The sequence below is a fragment of the Rattus norvegicus genome, chromosome 20 (assembly GCF_021556685.1).
Source record: "Rattus norvegicus strain SHRSP/BbbUtx chromosome 20, alternate assembly SHRSP_T2T, whole genome shotgun sequence".
NCBI classification, from domain to species: Eukaryota; Metazoa; Chordata; class Mammalia; order Rodentia; family Muridae; genus Rattus; species Rattus norvegicus.
Window position 1 is genome coordinate 28245803 of NC_141553.1, and position 24198 is coordinate 28270000.

General features: G+C 39.8%; 1 protein-coding gene across 12 annotated transcripts in view; it reads right to left on the bottom strand.

The window, feature by feature from the left end:
- Positions 1–24198, bottom strand: part of Septin10 (septin 10) — a 92973-nt gene that overhangs the window by 37668 nt on the left and 31107 nt on the right. For all 12 annotated transcript variants that reach the window (XM_087597576.1, XM_087597575.1, XM_087597574.1 and 9 more), the window contains 7 exons: positions 23048–23165; positions 22498–22693; positions 14589–14775; positions 12072–12233; positions 9789–9885; positions 8263–8431; positions 2316–2448 (listed from right to left, as the gene is read on the bottom strand). In XM_087597576.1, coding sequence (XP_087453702.1) covers positions 2316–2448; positions 8263–8431; positions 9789–9885; positions 12072–12233; positions 14589–14775; positions 22498–22693; positions 23048–23165 — 1062 coding nt within the window. The remainder of the gene's footprint in view (positions 1–2315; positions 2449–8262; positions 8432–9788; positions 9886–12071; positions 12234–14588; positions 14776–22497; positions 22694–23047; positions 23166–24198) is intronic.

A 24198-nucleotide genomic window follows, 5' to 3' on the forward strand; every position in this document is an offset into this window, starting at 1 on the left:
CTGATAACTCATCGTGCATGCACACAGCCATGAGCTGTGGTGGTTTGAATGAGAAATGTCCCCCATAGACATATTTAAACATGGTGGTGCTCCTTGGGGAAGGTAAGGAGCCTTTAGGATGTGCAGCCTTGCTGGAGGGAGTATGTCACTAGGTGAGGATTTCAACAGTTTATACCTTCACCCAACTTCCAGTTCATTCTCTTTTGTGCTTGCATTAAGGATATGGTCTCCTAGCTTCCTGCTCCGACCACCTGCTACTATGCCTCCCCTTCCATTACAAAGGTCCGCTCTGAAGCCATAACCTCAAATAAACTCTTCTTTATATAACTGCCCATTAATCTATCACAGCAACAAAAAGTAACCAAAACAATCTACAAATTATCAAAGTAGATTGGGAACACATGGGCCATATCATGAAACAAAAACAAAAGGAAACATATCTAAAAATGTACCAAACATCCTAGAACAACAAAGAGTTCAACATATTCACTTGGACCCTGTAGAAAGAACTAACCCTGAGCTGGTGAGCACCCTGCTGACCTGTCATCTGACCACACAGTGGGTGTGTCAAGGGACTGAAAGATCCCTTCCATTTGACAGTCCTCATTGCTTGACCCATTCACCTGATTTCTAGCCAGTTATCCCTCTACATTGACTTTGGTAAACATCTAAAACAGGTCAGGTGCCTATCCTTAAGGGTCCTGTGACACCTAGGCTCTGCCTACCTTAAGTAGCTTCTGTGTTCTCAATGTCTTCTCTAACCACCTACAGTGACTACCTCCAGGAATTCGTCCTTGAACCTGTGGTATCTCTTTGTAGCCCTTCTCTAGACTACGCATATTCTTCCACCTATATACATTACTATATGCACTGTAATGAGTGATCTCGGAGTTACTACTAGTAACTGAAACTGGAATAAAAGATCCTATGATTGCCAATAGCCAGATAGCAAGGGAAATTAGAGTACTTGGCACTGTAGTCAATGAAAGTTATGTCTGCTGACTTTACTTCCGAACATGTTATTCAATAAATGCTGACACTGTGGAAACACATCAGTGAGTCTGTTTCTGACAGTTCATTCACAACAGGCTGCAGATACATCGATCAGTACAGTGTGTGCTGTGAATGCATGAAGACCTGACTCAACACCCAGAACCCCAGAACCCCTGCTAAAAGGCTGGATGTGGTAATCTGTGTTAAGTAACCCCAGCAGTTGGGAGTGGAGATGGGTTCAGCAGTTATCAAGCTCTAGCCAGTGAGCGATCCTACCCCAAAGCAGGCAAGCAAGCAAAAAACAAGGTGGACAGCACCTAAAGTTGTATGTATGTATCACTGACCTACATACATGTATGTGTGCACATTTGCACAGGACATTGACACACATAGAAAAACAGAGAAACTAACTCAAAACTAAAACCACTGACTGAAGAATGAGAAGGAAAAAAATTACAGGGAATTTCCTAGTATTTTCTTAGGCCAGGGTGACTCTCATGTTCCTCTAAGTCCATTTACAAGATATGAATGCCAATGCCACAGCTTTCACAGTTGCCCATTTTATGGTAAAGAAAAAAAAAACAACCCCAGTTACTGGAAACAACTCTGAGCCACCACCACCATCTGTCCTGAGGAGTCCAACTGCAACCCTGGCAGAGATAACCCCAGCTGGGCTGGTTAATGGTTGGCCTCCCTGCATACAGGCTCCAAGGAGGGCACCAGACTTTCCCCTAAGCAGCCAGCTGTTCCTATGCACTGGCAATTCTGCCCACGGCCAACAGCTGGGGCTCCAACTATGCTGCTAACAGGGAAGTCTTTATCCCTGCTGGGTAAGACTTTCTAGGTGTGGCCAGTTTGGGGAAAAGTACCCCCAAATCTCTAAGTCACCCCTCACCTACGCTCTGTAAGTAAGCCCAATAAATCTACTAGTTCCCCAAAGTGAACTTTGGCAAAACTGTGCCTCAGTTTGTTGTTGGAACCTTGGGAGAAGGGACAAACATTGCTTTGTCTTCACTACTGAAGGAATTTTAACAACAGAAACACTTTATAAGCCACAGCTGAAATGTTTCTGGTTCCAGTATTAGATTACTTCTTACTAACCTAGTGGTTACAGTCTTTGCTAAGCTGTTTCTATTGGAAGAACATTCTAAAGACTAAAAGGTTTAGTTGGATTTCATGTTATAATTTCTTTAAAGTCTATATTTAACGACTATGTGCTATATAGTCTTCAAAGGATAATTACACTCTTAAGATTAACCTTCCAATTCTATAGACCATCCAAAACAAGAAGTACCAACAACATCAAATCAAATGGCATTCACCTCTCTTTCAGCTTCTTTCAATATGGCTTCTTTTTCCTTTACTCGCTGTACAAACATCTGCTTCATCTGTTCCTCCTTCCTCTGACGTTCACCACAGAATTCGTGTCTTTTAGCTTCGTAAGTCTCTTGAAGACTGAAAAAGTTATTTGTGTTATTCTTATGTTAAAAAGGTGACAGTTTGGCGAGCCTCTGTGTGCCTCGCATTAGGCCTTATTGTATCGTGTACCGTTGGTTCTGAGGACCAGAACATGCCACTGTCTGCAGCAGCAGAGGAAGGGCTGTCAGTGCTACAGCTAATAAAGCAAACTAAGACTGATAGAGTCCTTCACAGGCGCTCTCGTTTCATCCCAAACATGTTCTCTTTTCAATGTTTGTTAAATGGCATCAATCCAGCTACATGCTGAAGTAATGAAGTCACATGACTCCTCCCTTCTGCTTATCTTTGAGCATTGAGGCAGGTTAGCTCATTTGTGATGCTGACATCCCCTAAATCCAGTCCTCCTTCCATTGCCACAGGTCTCATAACCAATGTGCCCCTGACACTTTCTGACTTCACCATGGCAATATTTTCCTTAATGCTCTCTGGGCTGCTAGTTCATGGCTCGCTGTGTTCTAGGTACTAGACTTGCCCACCAGACCACAAAGCTCCTTATCTTTCTCTGAGTTATGGTTGCACCACCTGTAGATTAAGACCACACCCTCTTTTAAACAGGCAGGAAAGTGCAACCCGCTCTACTTCTTTTCCAAATTAATTCCTCAACAAGTGAGTCAAGCCCCTTTAAGGTTCTAGCCAAACCAAATAATCCCTGTCCTTAAAACATCCCTTCCATTTTGAGTTCTCTTCAGTCTCTGATGTCTCTGGGCATTCTGTTCTGCTTTCCCTCCCTCTGGGGACCAAATAAAATGTGACTTCCTCTACAAAGGATTTCCCTTCTCCTCATTGGACTGGTCCTTCCAAAGTATGTCCAGGGCATGTATATCCTGACTCATCTCTTTCTTAACAGATTCACATACTGAAAGCAGGTACAGGATCCTTGGTCATCTTTGTTACATGTCTATCCAAGAGAGCTATCCAGACCTTCATTTCTTCTTAATGATTTCTTTAGAGACAATTCCAGCCAAGGAGAGACTGTCCTGGAATCCTATGAATAGCTCTATTTGTCTGCTTGTAAAATTCCAGAGTTACAACAATAAGCCTTCCAATATATCAGAAATGCTAAGCCCTTCCATTTCTGCTTACTGTATGAATATCCCAAGATTTAACAGAGAATACAAATTCACTTTCCTCTCATGTCATTAAGAAATTTCTATTGCATTTTAAAAGACATTAAATATTACTGGATTTTAAAATTCATATTTTAATTAAGAATTTTTATTAATATTTGCTAAGTTGAAGAAAAATAGTAAGAAATGTTGCATGATAGCTATCATGGCTGAGAGTTAAGTTATGCACATCGGGTTTTCTAAGATCATATCCTAAACATCTATAAGAACATCATTAAGAACAGAACATATCATTGTGCAAAATGCCCTAAGTACTAGATGACTGCCTCAAATACCCAGGAGGCAGCGTTCATAGGATTAGGCTTTTGGGGTTTTTGTTTGTTTGTGTCTCATTATAAAGAAGCTTCTAAATATATTAGCTATTTTGACAAACTTCAGAAACTTCACTCCATTATTCTTCAGATAGAATTGATACATCTTTCATACCAAAACATGTAAGTAATAAATAACTCAGCTTATCAATTGACAGTTAAAATAAGGCTTTGTTACTTTATCTGTACATACACCCAGGAAGAAAAGAAATAGGAGTGGTGAACAGAAAAGGCCTAGACTTTAGTGACTGTATGCCACCAGCAGCAGATATTCCCAGCACTGCAGATTCTTCATGTCTGAAGCAAACCTCAACAACAACCACTGACATCTAATTTCCAGGTGGGGGAACAAGAGCTTAGCAAATCTAACACAGCTGGAAAGTTGGAAGCTGGGATGTGAAGCAGATCAGACTTCCTTTAAAACCCACAGTCAGCCATGACTGCCTCAAGTAGGTTTCAGCAGAAGGAAAGAGGTGGGCTGCTCCTACACGCATCCCATCATACTGACTTCCTAGGATACATATTTACAGGGACAATTCTAATTTTAGAGATTTGTTCTAGCATTCCTAGGTAAATGAGAAACTCTTAATAGATCTGAAGAACGTACTAAATGAACAGGAGAAGTTACTGCAACAATGCCCCTCTCTGGGATCCAATTAGCTTGTTGTTACTTTACATTTTTGTAGATCAACTACCATGAACCAAAAGGGGAAAAGACCAATTCTCAGTTCTCAATGCTATCAAGTCTACAAGCCTTTTCATGGATGTTCTTGTTACTTGTACAGTTCAAATAAACAAGATGAACTTCTAAGTCATTACTCATTTCTTTAGAGTTCCAAAGATAAAATTTCAGTATAACTACAGCAGACAGTTAAACAATTCTACAGTACTATTTAAATCTTCCTTTCAAACCTGTAGGTCCTAGCCAGATGTGGCACATAATCTGTATTCCAGTGCCTGGGAGACAGGAGGAGACTTAGGCATCTAAGACCAGCCTGGGCTAAACAGCAAGCTACAGGTCAATCTGTACTACACAGGATACAGTACTTACCTGAGTTATTCACCACAAAACCAAGAACTACAGACCTAACACTTCAGTGACAGGGATTTTGTATGAAGAGTTCATGGAACTTAATTGTGAAAACATTCTGAAATCATTAAACTTGGCAATTTAAATTTTTATGAAAGCAAAATTGATATAACAATATAAAGAATTAAGGCCAGATGTGGTGGGACAGCTTAAAAATCCAGTGCTCTGTGGGTAGAGGCAGGCTGGTCTTCTCGAGTTCAAGGCTGGATGGTCTACATGATGAGTCCCAGACCAGCCAGGCTACACAGTGAGACAGTCTCAAAAAAAAAAAAAAAGGCACGTATGCACATCTACAGATGCACTACACACCAGCTTTGTACACCACTCTAGGATCCGACCTCATGACAAGAGCATGCTTACTGTGTGTATGGAGATAGTGACCACGATGTGGTATAACCATTTTAAATAAGAGAAGACGGAAAACAAACTGAGCGTCTGGCAATAGAGAAACGAAGAGCACCCTACCAGGGCCATGTAGCTTCTTTTGCTTGCTCAGTTGATTTAATTTGGGCCCTGCATGCCAACCAAATAAGAAGAATGAAGTGGGAAAGAGTTCTCAAAAAACAGAAAGTAACTTCATGAAACTAAACAATGAGGCTTTCTATGTGTTAGGCTACAATGAGCCTTTTATAAAAACCTTATCAAATCTCACAAAATAACAAAGTATTACAAGAAATAGTTTGCCTCAGCTTGGCCTAAGAAATCTAGAGCCTAGTTTTAAAAAATGTCCCTGTTGTAAGTGGAGCAGCCTGGGAAGGGCAGAAGCCATCCTCACACTGGGGTCCCCTTCTTCCTCTGTGTCCTCTGCCAAGACCCTCCAGTGAGGTCCCCTCCCCCTGGGCCAGCCTGGGAAGGGCAGAAGCCATCCTCACACTGGGGTCCCCTTCTTCCTCTGTGTCCTCTGCCAAGACCCTCCAGTGAGGTCCCCTCCCCCTGGGCTTTGTTCTGGGTCTTCCCATTTATTATAGCTCAGAATTTACTGTCCCAAGGGCACCTCTTCTAAGTTTCCAATTTAACAAAGACACCTTCTATCTCATAGTGTCTACCTTTCCTTTAATGCACTCAGCACAATTACAATTTATTTGGCAACAGAAGGTTTAATTTGGGCATCCCTTGTTTACAAGCTTGTTAACTCCAAGACAGATGGAATTATACAAAAGGCTTATGAATAGTAGACACTTGGGCAGACAGTGTGGTCAAGTGGGTGCTGGGCATATTCAGCAAACAGGTTGGGGCTTGGTTAATTCGAACCCTAGCACCACCACCACTACAGCACACACATGAATACAACAGCTGCTTTGAAAGTGCTTACTGTCCTACCAAGTATTGGTCAATATTTACTACTGAACAGTTTTGGTTTTACATTCTTCCACTCATCCTGAATGCTTAATGAGCTGTTTAAATTTAACATTTTCAAATTTTCCTGATTATAACTCTAACACTAAACTCTTTCCCTATCTTATCTTGCTAACGTCAGTGAGAACCATTTGTACTGTTTCTTACATGGCTAAGTACTTTTTGAATTCATCTTTTCTTGGCATCCCGTATCCAAAACAATCTTTGAATAACTCCTCAAAGTTGTACATCCTAAATACGTTATCATTATTATCTAGACCTCCATCTTCCTATGGCTGGCCTCTTAGCTAGTCTCTCCATGCCACCTTCTGGCTGCCCCACTACATCCTCTTTGTATTCTTGCCCTTGGGCAAGGTTCTGTCTGTCTGACCATTTGTATATTACCCAGTAGCTAGCAGGCTGAGCAGGTGGATGGCAGATAAACAATACTTGCTGGCTGAACAAACATATTAAAATGGATTGCTAGGCTCCATCACTGGGAATTCTGACCCTGCATTTCTTAGTCATCTACAGGTGACTGATGATGAATCCACCAGGCAACCTGGATCTCTCTTCTTGGAGATACTTCCCAGCTGTCCTGTTTGCTTTCACTTGGAATCTCTGCCTCCTAAGTACAGACAAGGACCTCTGCATTGTCCCTGGGACATGGAAGAAGTAAGAGGCAAAATCTCCTCTGGAAGACACGAGGGCAGGCAACTTGAAATGGTTAATGTTCAGTAAACACCCAGCATGACCAGAACGCCATCAGCCTATCAGAGCTACTGCTATGCAGGATTAATTCGCTGGAGAGGGGTTAAACACGTAAAGCTCTAAACTGTTTTCCTTAAACCACTAATGAAATTTGAAATTTAACTTCATCTATGATGACGTCTTCCACAAGGTCAACAGCAATCTAAACAATGACTGGATACTCTAGTTCCTTCCTATCATGTTTTCTGTGACACTTGTTAACAGCCAGGGTAATTAATAAATGACAACAGTGCAGTGGGAAAGTTCAAAATAAAAGTTCAAAATAGTGTTGATCCTAAAGACTAAATGTTTTACCCATCAGAACTATTCTAGACTGCTTTAACAAATCAGATTTGATTAAGTACATAAGGAATTAGGATTCTATATATGTACGTGTTCATTTAAAAAATTCAGGGATATCATTTGTCACCATATAAAGTTATCAAAGAAACTGAGAGCAACATTAAATGGTCTAGTCCTTTATCAAGATCTTTAGGTCTAAAATTCTTACAACTATGAGAAACAATTTGAAATGAGATTCTATACAAGGAAAAGGTACTACATGCTTGGCTAAACTTCTGTTACTCTAAATGTTCCTTCAGAAAAAGGGCAACTGATGAAGACTTGGGTAATGTGACTTGTGCAGTAATTATACTTTTATCTGATTCTGGGCACCCCTCCCCAGCCAAAAAACCAAGATGCAAACAAAAACTGAAGCGCTTCCTTCAGTTATTCATACACTAAAACTGCACATTCTAACTACTTCTTTTCCCCGTTCAGCACACTGGCAGCCTCAACACTGAACACCAGCAGCCACTACTCCCCACAGCACCTCTTCTTTACTTCTTGAGACAAGATGTTACTATATTGCCCAAGTCCACCCTGAGCAAGTAGGTTGTACAGTTCAGGCAGACCTTGAACTTGCAAGCTTCATGGAAGTTTCCCAAGTATAGTATACTATACTATAGTACAGTATAGTACAGCTGTATAAAAGGACTGTTTTTCTTAGCTCCTTTATAGTCAGACATAATCTTCAGAAGCAAAGAGATGGAGTCAAAAGAATCAATTTCATAGTTAGATTTCTAAAACTCCATTCTCATCACTACAGAGGTTAAGAAAGGGTAATCCTTTCTAACTTCCTCCATTCCTGCCTTCCTCCAAAGTCCCCCTTACTTACCTGAGGGGCTTGTTCTCTGGGCCTATATCTATAAAGCCCATCTCCTGCAGTTTGCAGCGCCTGTACAGCTCATAGTGCCTCATATGCGTCTGTTCCCGCAGATCCTCCATGTTTGTGCAAATAAGCATTTCCCGCAGCTTTACAAAGTCACAGTGATTTTCATTTTCCACTAGCCAGAGGAAATAAGAAAAGCACAGTGCTGGCTTTAATTCCTGGCACAGTCAGTGCTTGTCAAATGAGGGGAAGGAAAGCACAGTGAAATGGCAAACAGCAAGATGTCACCTCTGCTCAGTGGCTACTACTATTATATACATGTAACCAAGGAAGCAATGCTTGCACTGTACACTCCCAAGCACAGGTAATACTCACTAACAGACTGAGAAGTCTGCCTCAAACATGGAAGCCAATGGATAAAGAGGAAATAGCAAAGACATATTCTTCACTGCTATATGCTCGAGTTATTTTACTCCTATGGTTAATTTACCAACTATAACTGTGGGACACTTTACACAGCACTTAAGTAAGCTTGTTTCACTCACAAGTAGTAAATTCTGTTCAGATCTGCAATGATCAGATCTTTTTCTACAACATTACATTTGTGAATTTTTATTAAGTATTATTCAAAATACAATGGAATGGTCATTCTATGTTTATGATTACCAGAGGACTATAAATAAGTATATCACGGTGATCAAGTATTTTAAATAAAATTTTAAAAATTTATCTTTGTATGTATGTATGTTTATGAGTCACATGTCACTCACTGTGTTGCACAGATTTTCCTCAAGCTTAAAACCTTCTCTCTTTAGCTCCACAAGGAGCTAGGACTAGAGGTATACCATACCCAGTTTATTTTACAGTTTAATTAAAAGTTTTCTCAATATTTTACATTCATTTAAAAATATCATCAGCTGGGCATGGTGGTATATATGCCTATAATCCCAGTACCTAGAAGAAGGGTTCACAATTTCCAGTCCAGCTAGGCTACAAAACCAAGACCACTTCATGTTATCTACTGTTGAACTGTTTATTCTCTGTTCAGGACCTCATACATGCCAGCCATTTTAACACTGAACACGAGTCACCACTCCACCCACCCATCCCACCCTACTCTATGTTTTAACTTTTTGAGACAAGATGTCACTATATCACCCAAGCTGGCCCTGATGTTTATCATGTTTAGCTTTATAGATTCAAATTCTAACCAAGGACTAGGGATGGAGCTGCTCAGAGCATGTTCTAGCATGCTCAAGCACACTGGCTGGATCTCCAGCATCAAAGAAGCAGCCACCTTCTGATATGTCCATGTCTGTGCATCTCACCTTCTGAAGGTAACCAGCAGAAGAGACCTGGTATGACAGGGAGATGGGAAAGCTCTCCACAGACTTTGGACAAAGCACTACACAGCCAATTCCTCTGTTTATTAACTGCAATCCAAATAATTGTCATCTCAAACAATTGGCCTAATTCAATTTTGAGATCACCAGGCAACACATTTCTTTTCTGTCATAATTTATCTTATTTACCTTGTACAATACCCCAAGGGTACTGGCGAGCCTTGACCATCTTATTTCCAACTTTTATCTCATCCATACTTCCAACAACAGCAAATGGTAAATGTCCCTGGAAAGGAACCAAACATCAGTCTCATCTTTTTATACCACGATATAAGTGACTATAATATCAGTGATGAAAACAATAAGAGAATAATTAAAGAACAATTCTACTAAGCTTGGGGTATGTACTAAGAATTCTACAGTAGTCACTTTTGGACACTACAAGGAAAATTATCTACCAGGTATCTCTCACATACAAGGCACGCTGTTATTTGGAATTAAAAGAAGAAAGAAAAGAAGAAGCAGAAGAATGTTGATACATGTGACACTGTCATGAACATTCTCCCCTAACAACAAAGATGTTTTAGAAACTATAAACATTACATAATATATAAAGTAATATGGTATCTGCTTTAGTATATCACATATACTAATATAAAATGATGCACAAAAACGTTTAAAAATGATGTGAGTGTAGCAAATGCTATAGGAGTCGAGAGGAAGAGAGATTACTGAGAAGGGGAGGCACAGTCCAAGCTGGGCTAGGATCTAGGAGTTAGATCCAACCGAGTAGGAAGAGCTGGCACAGGGAGAGACTCAGTAACATGCAGCAGCTAGCTGAAGGCTAGAAGTACATAAATCTGTCTAATGGTGAGACCTGGGACAGGTTAATGAAAAAACAAATATTGACTGAATGGAGACTTCTTAATTGTCTTCTGATAAATTACTAATGAGCATGTGAATAGATATAAAGGCAATTTAACACAGGGACTCAAGATCACTGGACTTACATGATTAGGATTTAAGAGACTTCGTTTAGGGTTTCATATTTTCATGGTTGTGATGGCTAATCTTCGCTGTCACATGACTACATTTAAAATAAGCAAAGATTTAGAACCCCCTGAGTGTCTCTCAGAAAGGTTATACTGAGCGGGGAGGATGCATCCTGAACATGGGCAACACCATCATGGGCCAGGAACCCACACATAAAGGATGGACTGGGCTGAGCATCCGCATTCATCTGCGTTTCCTGTGCCCAGGGAGCTGCCCTACACTCCTGCTGCCAGGACTCACACACCATGCTGGGCTGTACTCGCAAACCACAGCCAAAATAAACTTCAGTTGCTTTTATCAGAACTTTTAACATGGGAAAGTACGTAGGACAGTGGCACATGATCAATCAGAAAGGATAAGGAAGAAGAATGGACAGCTATGGGATGCTGTTGCTAGGTGCTAGGTACCGTAACTAAGGGTTATCACTCAATCCTCACCTGAGTCAGCCCTTATGTACACTACCAACCAAATTCTGCAGACAAACTAACCGTCTCCAGAAAAAGCATGAGCCTCAAACCCACAATCCCTCAACATACAACAAAGCATTTAAAAATGTGAAACTTTGAGAAAGATAAAGAGCGTAGTCATCTTAGATACATTAAATTAAGCAAACATTTCATTTGTACAGGTGACACAGAGGCAATGAGAGTCAACATCAGCTGTAAGAGTTCTTAAAATGTCGAAATTCCAAAGTATTCCACGGGAGGCTGCACAGTCCTTCGTGTTTTAAAACAGGTCAGGAAGGAACCCTTTCTACAGCAGTGAAATATGGTTCAGCTGAAGATACACCCCAGCCTACAAATGACTGACTCACTCAATGCAGGGCAAGCATGAGGAAGCAGAGGAAGCAAAGCAACGGTAAAAGTACTCAGTGTCCGTCTGTCAACAACAAGAGAAGTTTATTCTGCTGACATTTCACTTTATTTGAAGTCTTTCTGGAAAACACAAGTGAAAATCTATCTCACGGGCCTCTGCTTATAGGGTACATTCCAAGAACCCAGCCGATGCCTAAAAGTACTACCTGTGCACAGCCCCATACATGGAGTGCTTTTCCCCATTCAGCATACCTCCAAATGTTCATAAACCAGGTACCATAAGGGACCAATAACTACCCATCTAAAAGCACATGACTGTGCCTCTTTCAAAGTACTACTGTACTAGAAAGACCATTCCTCTGATGATGTCAGTTGGTACAAGGCCTGTGATGAGATTTTATCTTGCCATTCATATTGGCCCACAACTGAAAACTAGTAAGTTATGTATTTCTGCAATTTCCCATTTTCTATGTTCACAATAATAACTAAAAGCTCAGGAAACAAAGCATCAGGTAAGCAGGGCGACTGTTGAAACAACATTGATCAAAACTTGGCTCAGCTCTATCTTACAAACAGTACAGACTTAGACTCAGCGGGAGCTCACATTCATCGCTCCGTTGATCTTGGCAGTTGTGTCGTCATCCGTTGGAAACTGATATATCTGAACACCATTGATGACCAGTTCACTCATGAGCTTCATCTTAAACTTCTGGAGCTCACTTTTAGAAATTGTATCTGCCTTGGCAATAAGTGGTATAATGTTCACCTATTAAGAAAAAAAATCCACAATATCAACATGGAAGACTCGGGTTTTGTTTTGTTTTGTTTTTTAAGATTTATTTATTTATTTTATGTACAGCATTCTGCCTGCATATGTGACTGCAGGCCAGAAGAGGGCATCGGTTTTTAAATCCTGTCATCACAGTTTTTCCATATTTAAAAAACCTCAAACAATAAATTTTTCTGATCAGGAGTTGGCAAATTATGATCCAGGTTGCTGCCTGCTCTTCATGAGTGAATGCAACCCAAACAGCACACATGTCCACTTGCTCTGCTTTCCTGGTACACGGGATGAAGGAGTTGCCATGGGAACACAGGTGGCTGACACACTTCACTCCCTACCCAAAAAGTTTGGATCTTTCTAACCAAAATAATTACTAGTTGTCATTTAATACACGCACATGCACAATCCTCATGCATCCATTCTATGGATGCTAGCTATAACTGTAAAGGACCTCTTGTAAAATTAAGTTTTCACTTGCAGATAGGTTTAGAATCTCATTATCTTCTCTTCCCCTCAAATTTTACAACTCTATACAAACAAGGTAGGTAGAATATAATAAACTATAAGCAATATAATAAACTATAACTACTTGCTTAACTCATTAGGAACTCATATTTCTCAAGAAAACTAAGAGAACAGGTGACATTGCCCTGGGACAGGTCTAGCCTACAATACTAGACAGAAACTGCCAGTACCAGCTGAAAATATTCTGATGCACAGGAATGGCTTCCTCAGCATCCTCCAGGCCTATTGCTGCTGGAGAGGAAGAGATGTGGGGTCAGGAATACTAACTTACAAACTTAGTCCTGCATAAGATTAATGAACCCAACATAAAGTTGATGTCTCTACAAACTGAGTTTTATTTTATTATCATGTTTTTCTATTTTGAACCCAAACCCTCAGGCTAATGAACATGTGGGGTGGGGGATCATGGTGCAAGTTTCCAAAAACTGAAAGGATGTGTTTTTTAAATGTTTTTCTCTTTTCTAATTCTGCACTGACTTATTGCATGCCTCTGTATTTACCAGCCTTCTAGACACTTCTAAGGAGGTAACAATTTTAACAGCTATCTCTGAAGTGGATGTCAGAAAACAATTGTGAGTAGGTTTCAAAGTACATAGAAGTTTGGGTGCCAAGTACTGGGTTTCGAGAATCCATACAGTCAAAGTTTTCACATTGTAATTGTTTCTGAACTGCATAAATTCATTAAGTATCAATGTGTGCATGGTTCTCACAGGAAAGAGAATGGATACTGCTGAAGATGGTCATTTGTCACCATCTGAATAGACAGCAGTAACTTTCTATGTCAAGCAGCCAAGTGTTTGGTTCTGGGACAAGAGAGGAGCCTGGGAAACTGAGACCTGAGGCCACCTTCCTCTTATGTACACTGAGTTTCCTAACGTCTGCCAAAGGCCAGTGGAGAGCAGCAGTCCTACTAACCACTCCAATGACAAACTAATAACTACTAAATACATTGTGTAGCCAAGGGCAGAATCAGGTTATGGAGCCTGTCTTAAGTGTTCTTTCAAACATGCGAAAAATTCACTATTGCATTTGTTACAAAAAGCTTACAGCGGGATTGTGATGGAGACCCAGTACAGAATTTGCCCCATCACTTGAACAAAATAGAAGAGGGTAGACTCAATCGTCACGTGAATGACTCGGGCTGACAAACTTTTACTATCACCAGAAAACATCTGTTTTCAAACTCTTTGGCAGTGTATAATTTGCTACAGATGAAACATCTAGTAAGAGAGACAACCAATATTTAAAATCAGCCCTCGCTGATAACGAATTCTATGATTTTATAATGCTGTATTGTAATTTTCTCTATAATACAAAATTTCAGTTTTGATGTCAATCCTTTAAAAAGCACAAATTTAAACATGAACAGATTTCTTTGGGATTAGGACAGTAATTAGCCTTTTTCAACTTTTAAATAAATATAATCTTCAGTGAGTTAATTTGCAAAACAATAACCTCCAAAGCTTATAAATAGTGACTTGCTTCAAAAGTTCAGGAACAAATTTTCCTGGTATAGCCCAAACAAAAACATATTTCACCAAGATGAAATATTATTATTATACTTTATAATCTTTAACAATTAAGTTATTCCTCTAATTTATGTTTGAAATAAAATTGCAAAACAATTATAACATGTGTAATCACTAAACAGAGAACTTGTTTAGTATTTGTATCTCATTTTCCAGATTGAATTTCTCCAGAAAAAAACTGTTTTAAAGATATATAGAATCCAAGCTACAAAGCCTGTCATAAAGAGACTTTACTACTTCAAGTGTACTAAAGCTGGAGAAGTTGGCTGCTTCCCTAATCCACCTTGTTGTCCAGGCTCTTCATGGTTAAGAGGTCAAGTGTCCTCAGAGAATGGCCTGTCGGAGCAATGAAGTAGAGGCACACGTGGATACGAGAGTCATGGTAGTTAAAAAGTGCACGCTTGATCTTCAGTTCTTCTTGGAGATAGGCCTCAAATTGATTATCTATGTAATCAACTATTGGTTGATAGCTGAAAAAAATAAGTATTTAAATACTTAATACAGCATAATATCTTAGTAAGGAACTTGTACAATTCTCAAGTTTCAGGTCTGTATCTTCTAGTAAGATCAGTTAATATCTATGCCAAACAAACAGGTAATTACACTGCTAACACATACCAACACGTAATATACATGCAGGACAGTAATTCTGCCAAAGCATCATGATAACCTAGTCAGAATGGTACTAAGTTCACAAAGATTCATTTCTACATACATTCATGTATTGGCTTCAGTTCTCTTAAGCCTTTTTACAGCTGCCCAAGGCAATTAGAAGTTTAACTACAATCAAAGTGACACAGGCCATACTGATTAATTGGTTGAAAAAAGGAAAAGGTATCAGGCTAAAATAATGAAGTCCAAGTGCCTGATTTTTGTTTCAGTACATCTCTAGGCAGGAAAAGCATAATGCACAGAAGAGGAAAGATCAGTATCAGCTGAAAATATCTGACTAATAATGGCTGCGTTTTCCATTAATTAGAAACAGGCCAATTATATCTTGTGCTGCATTTCTTGCCCAGATAACCCCCATATTCCCTCTGGCCGTCTCAGACTATTCATTGCTGGAAACATAAGTCAAATCAGTGTGCTCAGGATGAGTCTGTCAACATCTCACATCATTTGGATATGCTAAGCCATTGCTTATGTAACTTATCGTATGTGTTCATGTGTGCAAGTGCACACTTGTGCCCTGTACACAGAACCTCAGGAGCCAGCTGCCTTGTTTATTGCTATAAGACTCATTGGCCTGGGTCATGCAGATTCTGCTAGGCTGGCTGGCCAGCAAGCCCCAAGCATCCTGTCCCCAACTCCCCAGCACTGGGATTACAAACAAGGATGTGCCACTGTGCCCCCTACTCCCTGCTTCTGGATGGTTCTGGATAGATTCAGAGCATCACACTTAAGCACTTTACCGACTGGATTACCTCCCCAGCCCTGCCACCTTTCTACTTTCAAGCAACATCATTAAATGAGCCAGGCCCCTAAATAGCACATCAAACATTCTGAAGATTTAAACAATTAAAGCTCCCATAGAAACACCTATCAATCATGAAGATATTCTATAGTTCAAAAACAGTTCCTGTGCTAACCCACTTTGCTGTCCAGGTTCTGGACACTCAATGGACATCTTTGTAACCCTACAGGAGAACAGTGAAAGTTAACTTTACAAACATAAGATAAAATTGAATTCTTTTATAATTGTCTGATAATTCTAGTCCTTAGAGACTTGTAAAATCTCCACTACCCACAGAAAACAGTTTAAAGAGAAAGCCGGCATCTTCATAATTCTGGTTTCTATAAGAATTAACAAAATACCTTGAACACTAAAAGAACTGACACCATCAGAAAGATTACTATCAACACCAAGAAAGGTTCCTTAGAATGCTGGTCTAAATATAACTTGGTAATATTCCCTTCCAAAAAAAATGAAATAGCAAAAATCTTTAAGTACATATTTGACATAAAAATTTCAAAGAAGCATTGATTAATGATTTAAAATAGGTCAGTAATGATTTATAATATGACCTAATTAACCACATAGATCTTAAGGTTTTTCAAAAATAAAACTATAGATATTGTTAATTAAATAAACAGGGATTCTTCCATAGCAGTTTATCCTGTTTCTAACTCCAGTGACTAGAAAACACCATTTCAATGAGAAGACAGCGACTTAACATCAACTCATATCCTCACTCCATGTGAGAAAGCCAACTCCTGACATTAATGCTACTCTGCTATGCCTGCAGACAGGAGCCTGGCATAACTGTGTCCTGAAACCACCATCCAGCAGCAGATGGAGGCAGATGCAGAGACCCACAGCCACACGTCAGGGGGCGCTCAGGGAGTCTTGTGTCAGAGTGGGGAACAGAAGTGAACAGGTCCAAGGACAGCACAAGAAGACCTACAACGTCAATTAAGCTGGGACTATGGGAGTTCACAGAGCTGGACCTTGGCACCCTACAAATTCGTAGTAAATGTACAGTTTGATCTTCATTTGGGTCCCCTAACAAGTGGAACAGGGCTGTCTCAGTCTCTGTTCCCTACCATTGGATCTCCTACCCCCACCTCGTACCACCTGGTCGGACCTTGGTGGCAAAGGATGTGCCTAGACCTGCTAGGACTAGATACCCCAGGGTCGGGTGGTATCAAAGATGATGCTTGCTGGGAAGAGTGATTTGTAACTGTGGGACTGAGAAGGAAGGAGAGAGGGGGCTGTAATCTGGATGTAAAGTGAATAAAAAAGGAAATACTTTTAAGTAAGACAGAATCCTGTTATAAAATATAGTAAGATTTTGTTCTAGGGTAAAAGAGTGTTTTAAAATGGAAAATGAAAGATAAGGACAAAATTGGAAAGGATTTTTAGAAAATAAAAAGTAGTTTGTAAAAAAAATAACAAAAAACAAAACAAATAACCTAGAAAGTCCTTTGTAAAGTGGTTATGTGGGCTAGAGGGTTGACTCAGTATTGATGAGCGGTTGCTGCTCTCAGAGAAGAGAAGAACTGTGTTCAATTCCCAGAACCTCCATGGTGGCTCGCAACATCTGGAACTACATTTCCAGTAGATCCAATCCTTTCTTCAGCCCTCTACCAGGGACATAAATATATGCAGGCAAAATACTCATATGTACAAAATAAAAATTAAAAACTTAAAAACAAATTTAAAAACTTGTGAATGGTTACAGCCAGCAAACATCATGCCCACATTCTATTCTATAAAGCTAGGAAACTATAACTTCTGTGACTATAACTTCTGTGACTGTAACTTCTGTGACTGTAACTTCTGTGACTGTGAAGACCTCTTTTGTGACTGTGAAGACCTCTATTAACAGGAATGTGAGGGGCTGGGGATTTAGCTCAGTGGTAGAGCGCTTACCTAGGAAGTGCAAGGCCCTGGGTTCGGTCCCCAGCTCCGAGAAAAAAAAAAAACAAAACAGGAATGTGAGAGTTAGGGTACCTTACACCCTTCTGCATAGCTACCATCCATATCTCTGTGTGTGACCCAGTGTCCTTGGGTGTCCCTTTAAAATGTACAAAGACATTTCTAGCCTCTAGCAAACCAAAGGTTGAGCACCACTAGACACTATCTGACACTTGTGACAGTTTTGCTCACGTGCTGTAACCTGCGCCACGACTTTCTCTGCTCTGTTGGGGTACAGATGCTACCAAGCTGTTACCGTGCTGAAACATGGTATTTGTGGTGACCTGAATCTATCTTCCGCAGTCACTCAGATTAAGCTCCAGAACAAATGATCTCTGTGAGGTTTTTCTTTTACCCCACTAACACACTAACACAGAAAGTTGGAGCAGCATACAATTAACTCTTGCTCAAGGACCAGATCTAGTTGGGCACCTGTTCTTATACATAAATGTTTCACTGATGCACAGCCATGGCCATCTATTGTGCATTGTCCCTTGCTACCTTCATAGCAAACGGCAGAGCAAAGCAGTTCATAAACAAGACACAGCCCACACAGCTCTAAATATTTCTCTTTGTCCTGTATAGAAAAAGATTACCAAGTTCTGTAAGTGTTGATTCCAATTCTATCATGAGATGATTTATTAATCCAATTACTGTACTTTACTAATGAACTCATTGGGCAAGAAGAAGAAATCAAAACCTAGGATCCTCAATTGTGGGATTCCAATGAGCGAACTCCTCACACATTGAGCCGTGACCCTAAAAGCCTACGCTGTCAGGATGATGATGAACCAGGAATAAACCTACAACTTCCCCTCTTCTCAAAGACCCGGAGGGGTGCTTGTTGCTTTCTAACTAAAAGGAACGGAGAAAACAACACATCCTTGGGAGCTTCTGCCCAAAATACCAGCCTTGCATATAATGCAAGACATCTCTGATTCTGGGAATCTCAAAGCATGAAATGGGTTCAGTGGTTCCTCAAGAACTAATGTCAGAGAAAGCTACTGCAAGCAAACCCAAGTCTGTCCAACAGAAGATATCTTTACATTAGACCTCAAAGTATCCCTGCAAAGAATACCCAAAAGCCACAAGAAATGTATATATACATACACATATGTAAGGTGCATATCAAAATATATAAAAAGGAATAACCATAAATGAAAATCTTCTAAAATTTTTACCAAAATTATAAACTACAGTTTTACAATAGGAACAAAATGAAAAGTAGATCATTGATAAAAACAAAACTAATAAAAAAGTGATCTTACAAATACACGTATGAATAGGAACCATACAAAATGTCCAAATTTGAAAACTAGTAACAAAAATTAAGATATTAAGTTTAGCAGTAATTTAGACAACAGAAAAACAGTGAAGAGACAGAATCATAGACACAAAAGGAAAAAGACGGCTGAGATAGAAATCGGTAAATGGTGGGGCAGGAAAAAGAGTGAACAGAACCCAGTGGATCTCTGGAGGAGAGTAAATGCATGATAATCTGAATCTGTGGAGCCCCACACTGGGGAGAAAGCTCTGCAGATCCAGCTGGCCTTCTGTGAGTCTAACTAGGCAGATGTGATAAATATATGTACGCATGCTTGGCAGCAAAGTACTTAAAGATCACTGGTATGTCCTGTATTGGGGAATGTGCTGGTGAATCACAACACTAATGTTTCTTTAAAGCCATATTTCAAATTGTGTGCTGAAGTCAAAAATTATTCTAGAAGACGTATGCATTACTTGAGGTCAGGACATGGCTCAGCAGTAAGCGCACTTGCTGCTCTTGCACAGGATCCAGGTTCAGTTCCCAGGACCCAGGGGGCAGCTCCAATCGCCTGTACCTCCAGTTCCAGGGGATCCAGGGCCCTCATCTGGCCTCTACAGGCACCAGGAATAGATGTATATACACATATATACAAGCAAAACACTCAACTGTGTATTACTAAAGCTTAGTTAAAAAGAACTATAAAGGGTTGGGTTCAGTGCAAGCGCAAGGCCCTGGGTTCGGTCCCCAGCTCTGGAAAAAAAAAGGAAGAAAAGGAAAAAAAGAACTATAAAAAGCATGGTAAAATACCTAATTCAGAGAAACGGCTCATTTATGGGACTGAATTTGAGTGGATGACTGAGGTAGATTCCAACTGTTCTATGCTAGATGGTATTTTTACATAAAATATCTATTTACTCTAATAACAGAGGAAACAACAAAGAAAGTGTGAAAAGCAAGCTAAGTTTATTTCAGCTCACTATAGATAGAAAGTCATGCATATGTGGGTCTTAGTCTACAGTCTGCAACTATTTATTCAGGTGAATAAATGGCCCTGAGGTTAAGCTCATTTTAAGATATTCTTACTTACATACAACTTAGTCCTAAGCTGGTATAACCATTAATAATAGCATTTAAAGTGAGGCACCCTAGGTCTCTGTGCTGCTCTTTTACTTCTAGGGAGGGGAGTGAGAGCCCCACGAGTCATTTCCCAATGGGCTGAAAGGCCACACCCTAACCTGGATTACAGGACTCAGCTTATACAAAAAGACTCTGGAAAACAGATTGTAATAATGAAACCATATATATTCCAAAAGGAAAAAGAATGAAAAGTTATACCAAAATATCCCTTCCTTTCTCTGAGGTCCAAAAATCTAACCTCTATAACACTACTGAAGAAAAATGGACAAGAAATGACATAAAACAAGCTAGAATTTCATTATTAAAAATTTTGATACAGATTCATCTAGACTAGTGCTTCTCAATCTTCCTAATGCTGCAACCACTTAATATAGTTCCACATGTCATGGTGACAGCCAAACATAGAATCATTTTTTGATGCTACTTCATAACTGTAATTTTGCTGTTACGAATTATAATGTAAATATCTGTTTTTCCAATGGTCTTAGGCAACCCCTGAGAAAGATCATTTGACTACCAAAGGAAATGCTACCCACAAGTTAAAAAGCACTGATCTGGACAGTTTTCACTGGAGAATATTTCCACTGAGTTAGTGAGCTTACAGAGGTACATGTTATCCTGTTTTGTCAGATTGCTTGTGCCTCTGCAATGGGACCTGGGCATCTGCAGGTAGGTTACCGGTCATGCTCATGAGATGTGTTGCTAGCCCAGTCATGTTTACTAGGAGTTTAGTTTCATTTCACTGTCACCCACACTTGGTTAATTTCAGATCATGTAGGAAGAACATTTAGGAGACTTGGTATTGCTTTTTAAGGCTAGAGTGATACTAATTCAGTGGTAACTGAGGGTTCACTGGGGTCTTAGTGGTAGTGTGTGACTATTTTTAAGTCCCAAGCTAGGGAAGGAAGGGGTCAGGTTCTGGGGATCATGGGACCAGGTTTTGAGACAACAGGATCCATTAACAGAGCTATGGTACTACTGAGGCAGGGTCGGGGAGTAAGGGAACTCACCAAGGAAGCCTATGAATACAGCTCACTGCTGGGCCTGAATTGAAGGAAAGGTGTTGTGGAATGAGAGGTGGAGAGTTCATCAAAAATGCCTGCCATGTGGCTTTGTCTGACTCTGAACCTAAGAAGACTGTCTGATGGGATTTAAGGTCTCTTTAATTAGAGGGACCTCAGGCCTGGTACTGCAAACCTAGCCAAGAACCCAAATGAGACATATAAAACACAATTCAAGGTCCAGGGGCACCACAGAGGAAGGCGTGGAAAGACCTGGGCCTGAGAACCAGAACTGCCCTGAAATAGCACCTTTTGTTCATAGACAGGTGGTTGCATCTTGTAGGAAATGACTCTGATGCTTTGATCTGGAATCTGTTTGCTGGCACTCAATTGGGTTTTGACCTATCAATAAAGTTGCCAGTAGCCAATGACTGAGCACGGGGAGGGACACTGATAGCAGTTAAGGGTGATACTGCAGAGAGAATCAGGGACTGGGAGAAAGGAGGAGGAGACAAAGTAACTGAGGAGATAAGGTCAACCAGTATGTGAGTTTCCAGATAAGTCCTGGGGGAGCAAGGGAAGATTAGGAGTGCCGAATCACTGAGTCAGCCAAGGCATTTTGTGTGTGTTTTCTATTTGCAGATCCAAGATAGCTCTTGGGCAGGTGTGTGCATGGAACTGGGCAGGAACACAAAACAGGCTGCCCAAACTCCAGAACAGCACCTATGAACTCTCAACATCTATCCACATAGACCACAGCAGTCAACATTCCTGTGCTAATGGTAAAATACACACACACACACACACACACACACACACACACACACACACACACACACACCAGCAAACAAAGAAGAGGACATAAATCTGGGAGGGAATGCGAGAAGGGGCTTGTTAGAGGTCAGGGAGAGAAGGCTGAATATGGTCAAGTGCACTGTACTCATTATGAATGTCTGAATATGTTTCCAACAATATTTAATAATGTAACCGGCTATTTTGGTGGGAATTTGATAGAAGAAAAATTAATTTATAGACAATATATATATAAAAACACTAGCCCTTTTATGTTTTAAATATTCTTGCTTAACAAGGTTAAGTCTAAGTATTAGTGAAAATAATCATTAAAAATACACTAGAGAATAGAAAATATTTATAACTATTTTTATTAAACATGTACTTTAATGCTGTGATTTACTTATTCTAAATAAAAACAATTAGAAATTGTCAATAAAAACAAAACACTGATTAGTTGCTAAACAAGAAAGAAAAAATGACAGCTCAAAAGGAAAAAGGCAGTCTTCACCCTGAAGTAAAGTTGTTGTTATCACAAGGAAGATTACAAACAAACAAACAAGTAAACCACACGTACCTCTCTTCTTTATTTATTTGGTCACCAAAGCCCACTGTATTTACAATGGTCAGTTTCAAGCGAACATTGCTTTCCTGGAGTTCATACGTCTGAGCTCTAAGTCTAACACATGGACAAAAGTGTGAGGATTCAAGTTCTTCAAAATTGGTATTAAACAATGTGTTAATCAGTGTTGATTTTCCAATTCCAGTCTCCCCTAGAAGAAAGAAAGCACATTTTTACATGTGCAGAGGATCAATGGGAAGAATCACATATGCAAACTCTAGGATGGCTTCAAGGAGTCTACTTCAAAGGCTACATGGCTATAAAAGATTTGGGCTAATGCTGGTCTTAAGTAACTAGAAAAACAATGATTATACATGCCAAGTTACTCTGCCCTCTAAAAGTTTAAAAAAAAAGTTTGAAGTTAAGCAAACTAGAATTTAAACAATTCATAAAATCCAGAGCTGTTAATCTGCTTAGACAAGCACCATTCTGCTAACACCAAGAATGAATTGAGCACAGGAACATAAATGTTGAAAACCATAGAGAAAGAGTTACTGGCACTCACCCACACAGAGAATATTAAAACAGAAGCCTTGCTCAATGGATCTATCGACCAGCTGATCAGGTAAACTTTCGAAACCAACATGGCCACACATAGTCAAGGAACGGGTATGTTCTTTTTTCTGAAGGAAATCAAAACAAATAACTTCAATTATATATTTTATATTTGGTATTTAATTATTGTAGGATATAAGCACACTTGAAAAACTAAATATAATTTATCAAAGCAGCTGAAGAGTTGTGACTTCTATTTCTGACTAAAGATAAAGTGATAAGTAACTTTGTGAACTCTGTCAAGCCTCCCGAAGCACTCACTTCTCACTCCTTTATAGGACCAAAACCCACGATTTTTAACATTAAAACAAGTGACCTCCAAAACCAAGAAAACATCCAAGTAAACTATGCATATTCACTGATAAAAATGAATTCACTGCCATTAAACATACTTACATATAAATTTTTAATAACTAAGAAAATCCTGAAGGAACAGAGGTATGGATAGTGGAACATTTATATTCTGAATTATAAGAGTATATCTGTACTTCGTATTACAGAAAAGAATCCACACATATACATTATAATTATACACACATACACAGCTAACATTTTGTGTGAAATGCTAACATAGATGGAGCTGTGAGAGGCTTAGTTGCTTTGACAATATGCAAACTCAAGAAGACACAGAGTGAGAGAGAGAGAGATAGAAGGTAATGAAGAGAAAATGCAGGAGACAATAGGAAGGGAGGCACCCACATATGAATCTCAGAGACAAGGCTCACCATGTGACCAGAGGGACAGAGTAAACTTTGGAATGATGCCTTTGCTCCTTTTCTCCATAAAGTGTATATGAGCTGGAGCTCTCAGAAGGGGAAATAAAGGAGGGAAAGGGAAAGGAAAGAGGAGAGACAACACTCCTGTCAAAGATGCCACAAGACCAAATGATGGCATTTTGGTGCTATGGAGACCTGAAATGTTGTGAACTGGAACCACATTATCCTTGACTATGCTAGGTCCCTTTGAAAGCTATCCATGCCTGCCTGTGTCTGAACTCATGTCCTGGTGACTAAACTTTACAAGCTAAGAATGTCCGTAGCAGTAAGGATGTTTGAAAAAGCTGGAAGGAGTCATCTTTTTTAATTTATATGTCTGAGTGTG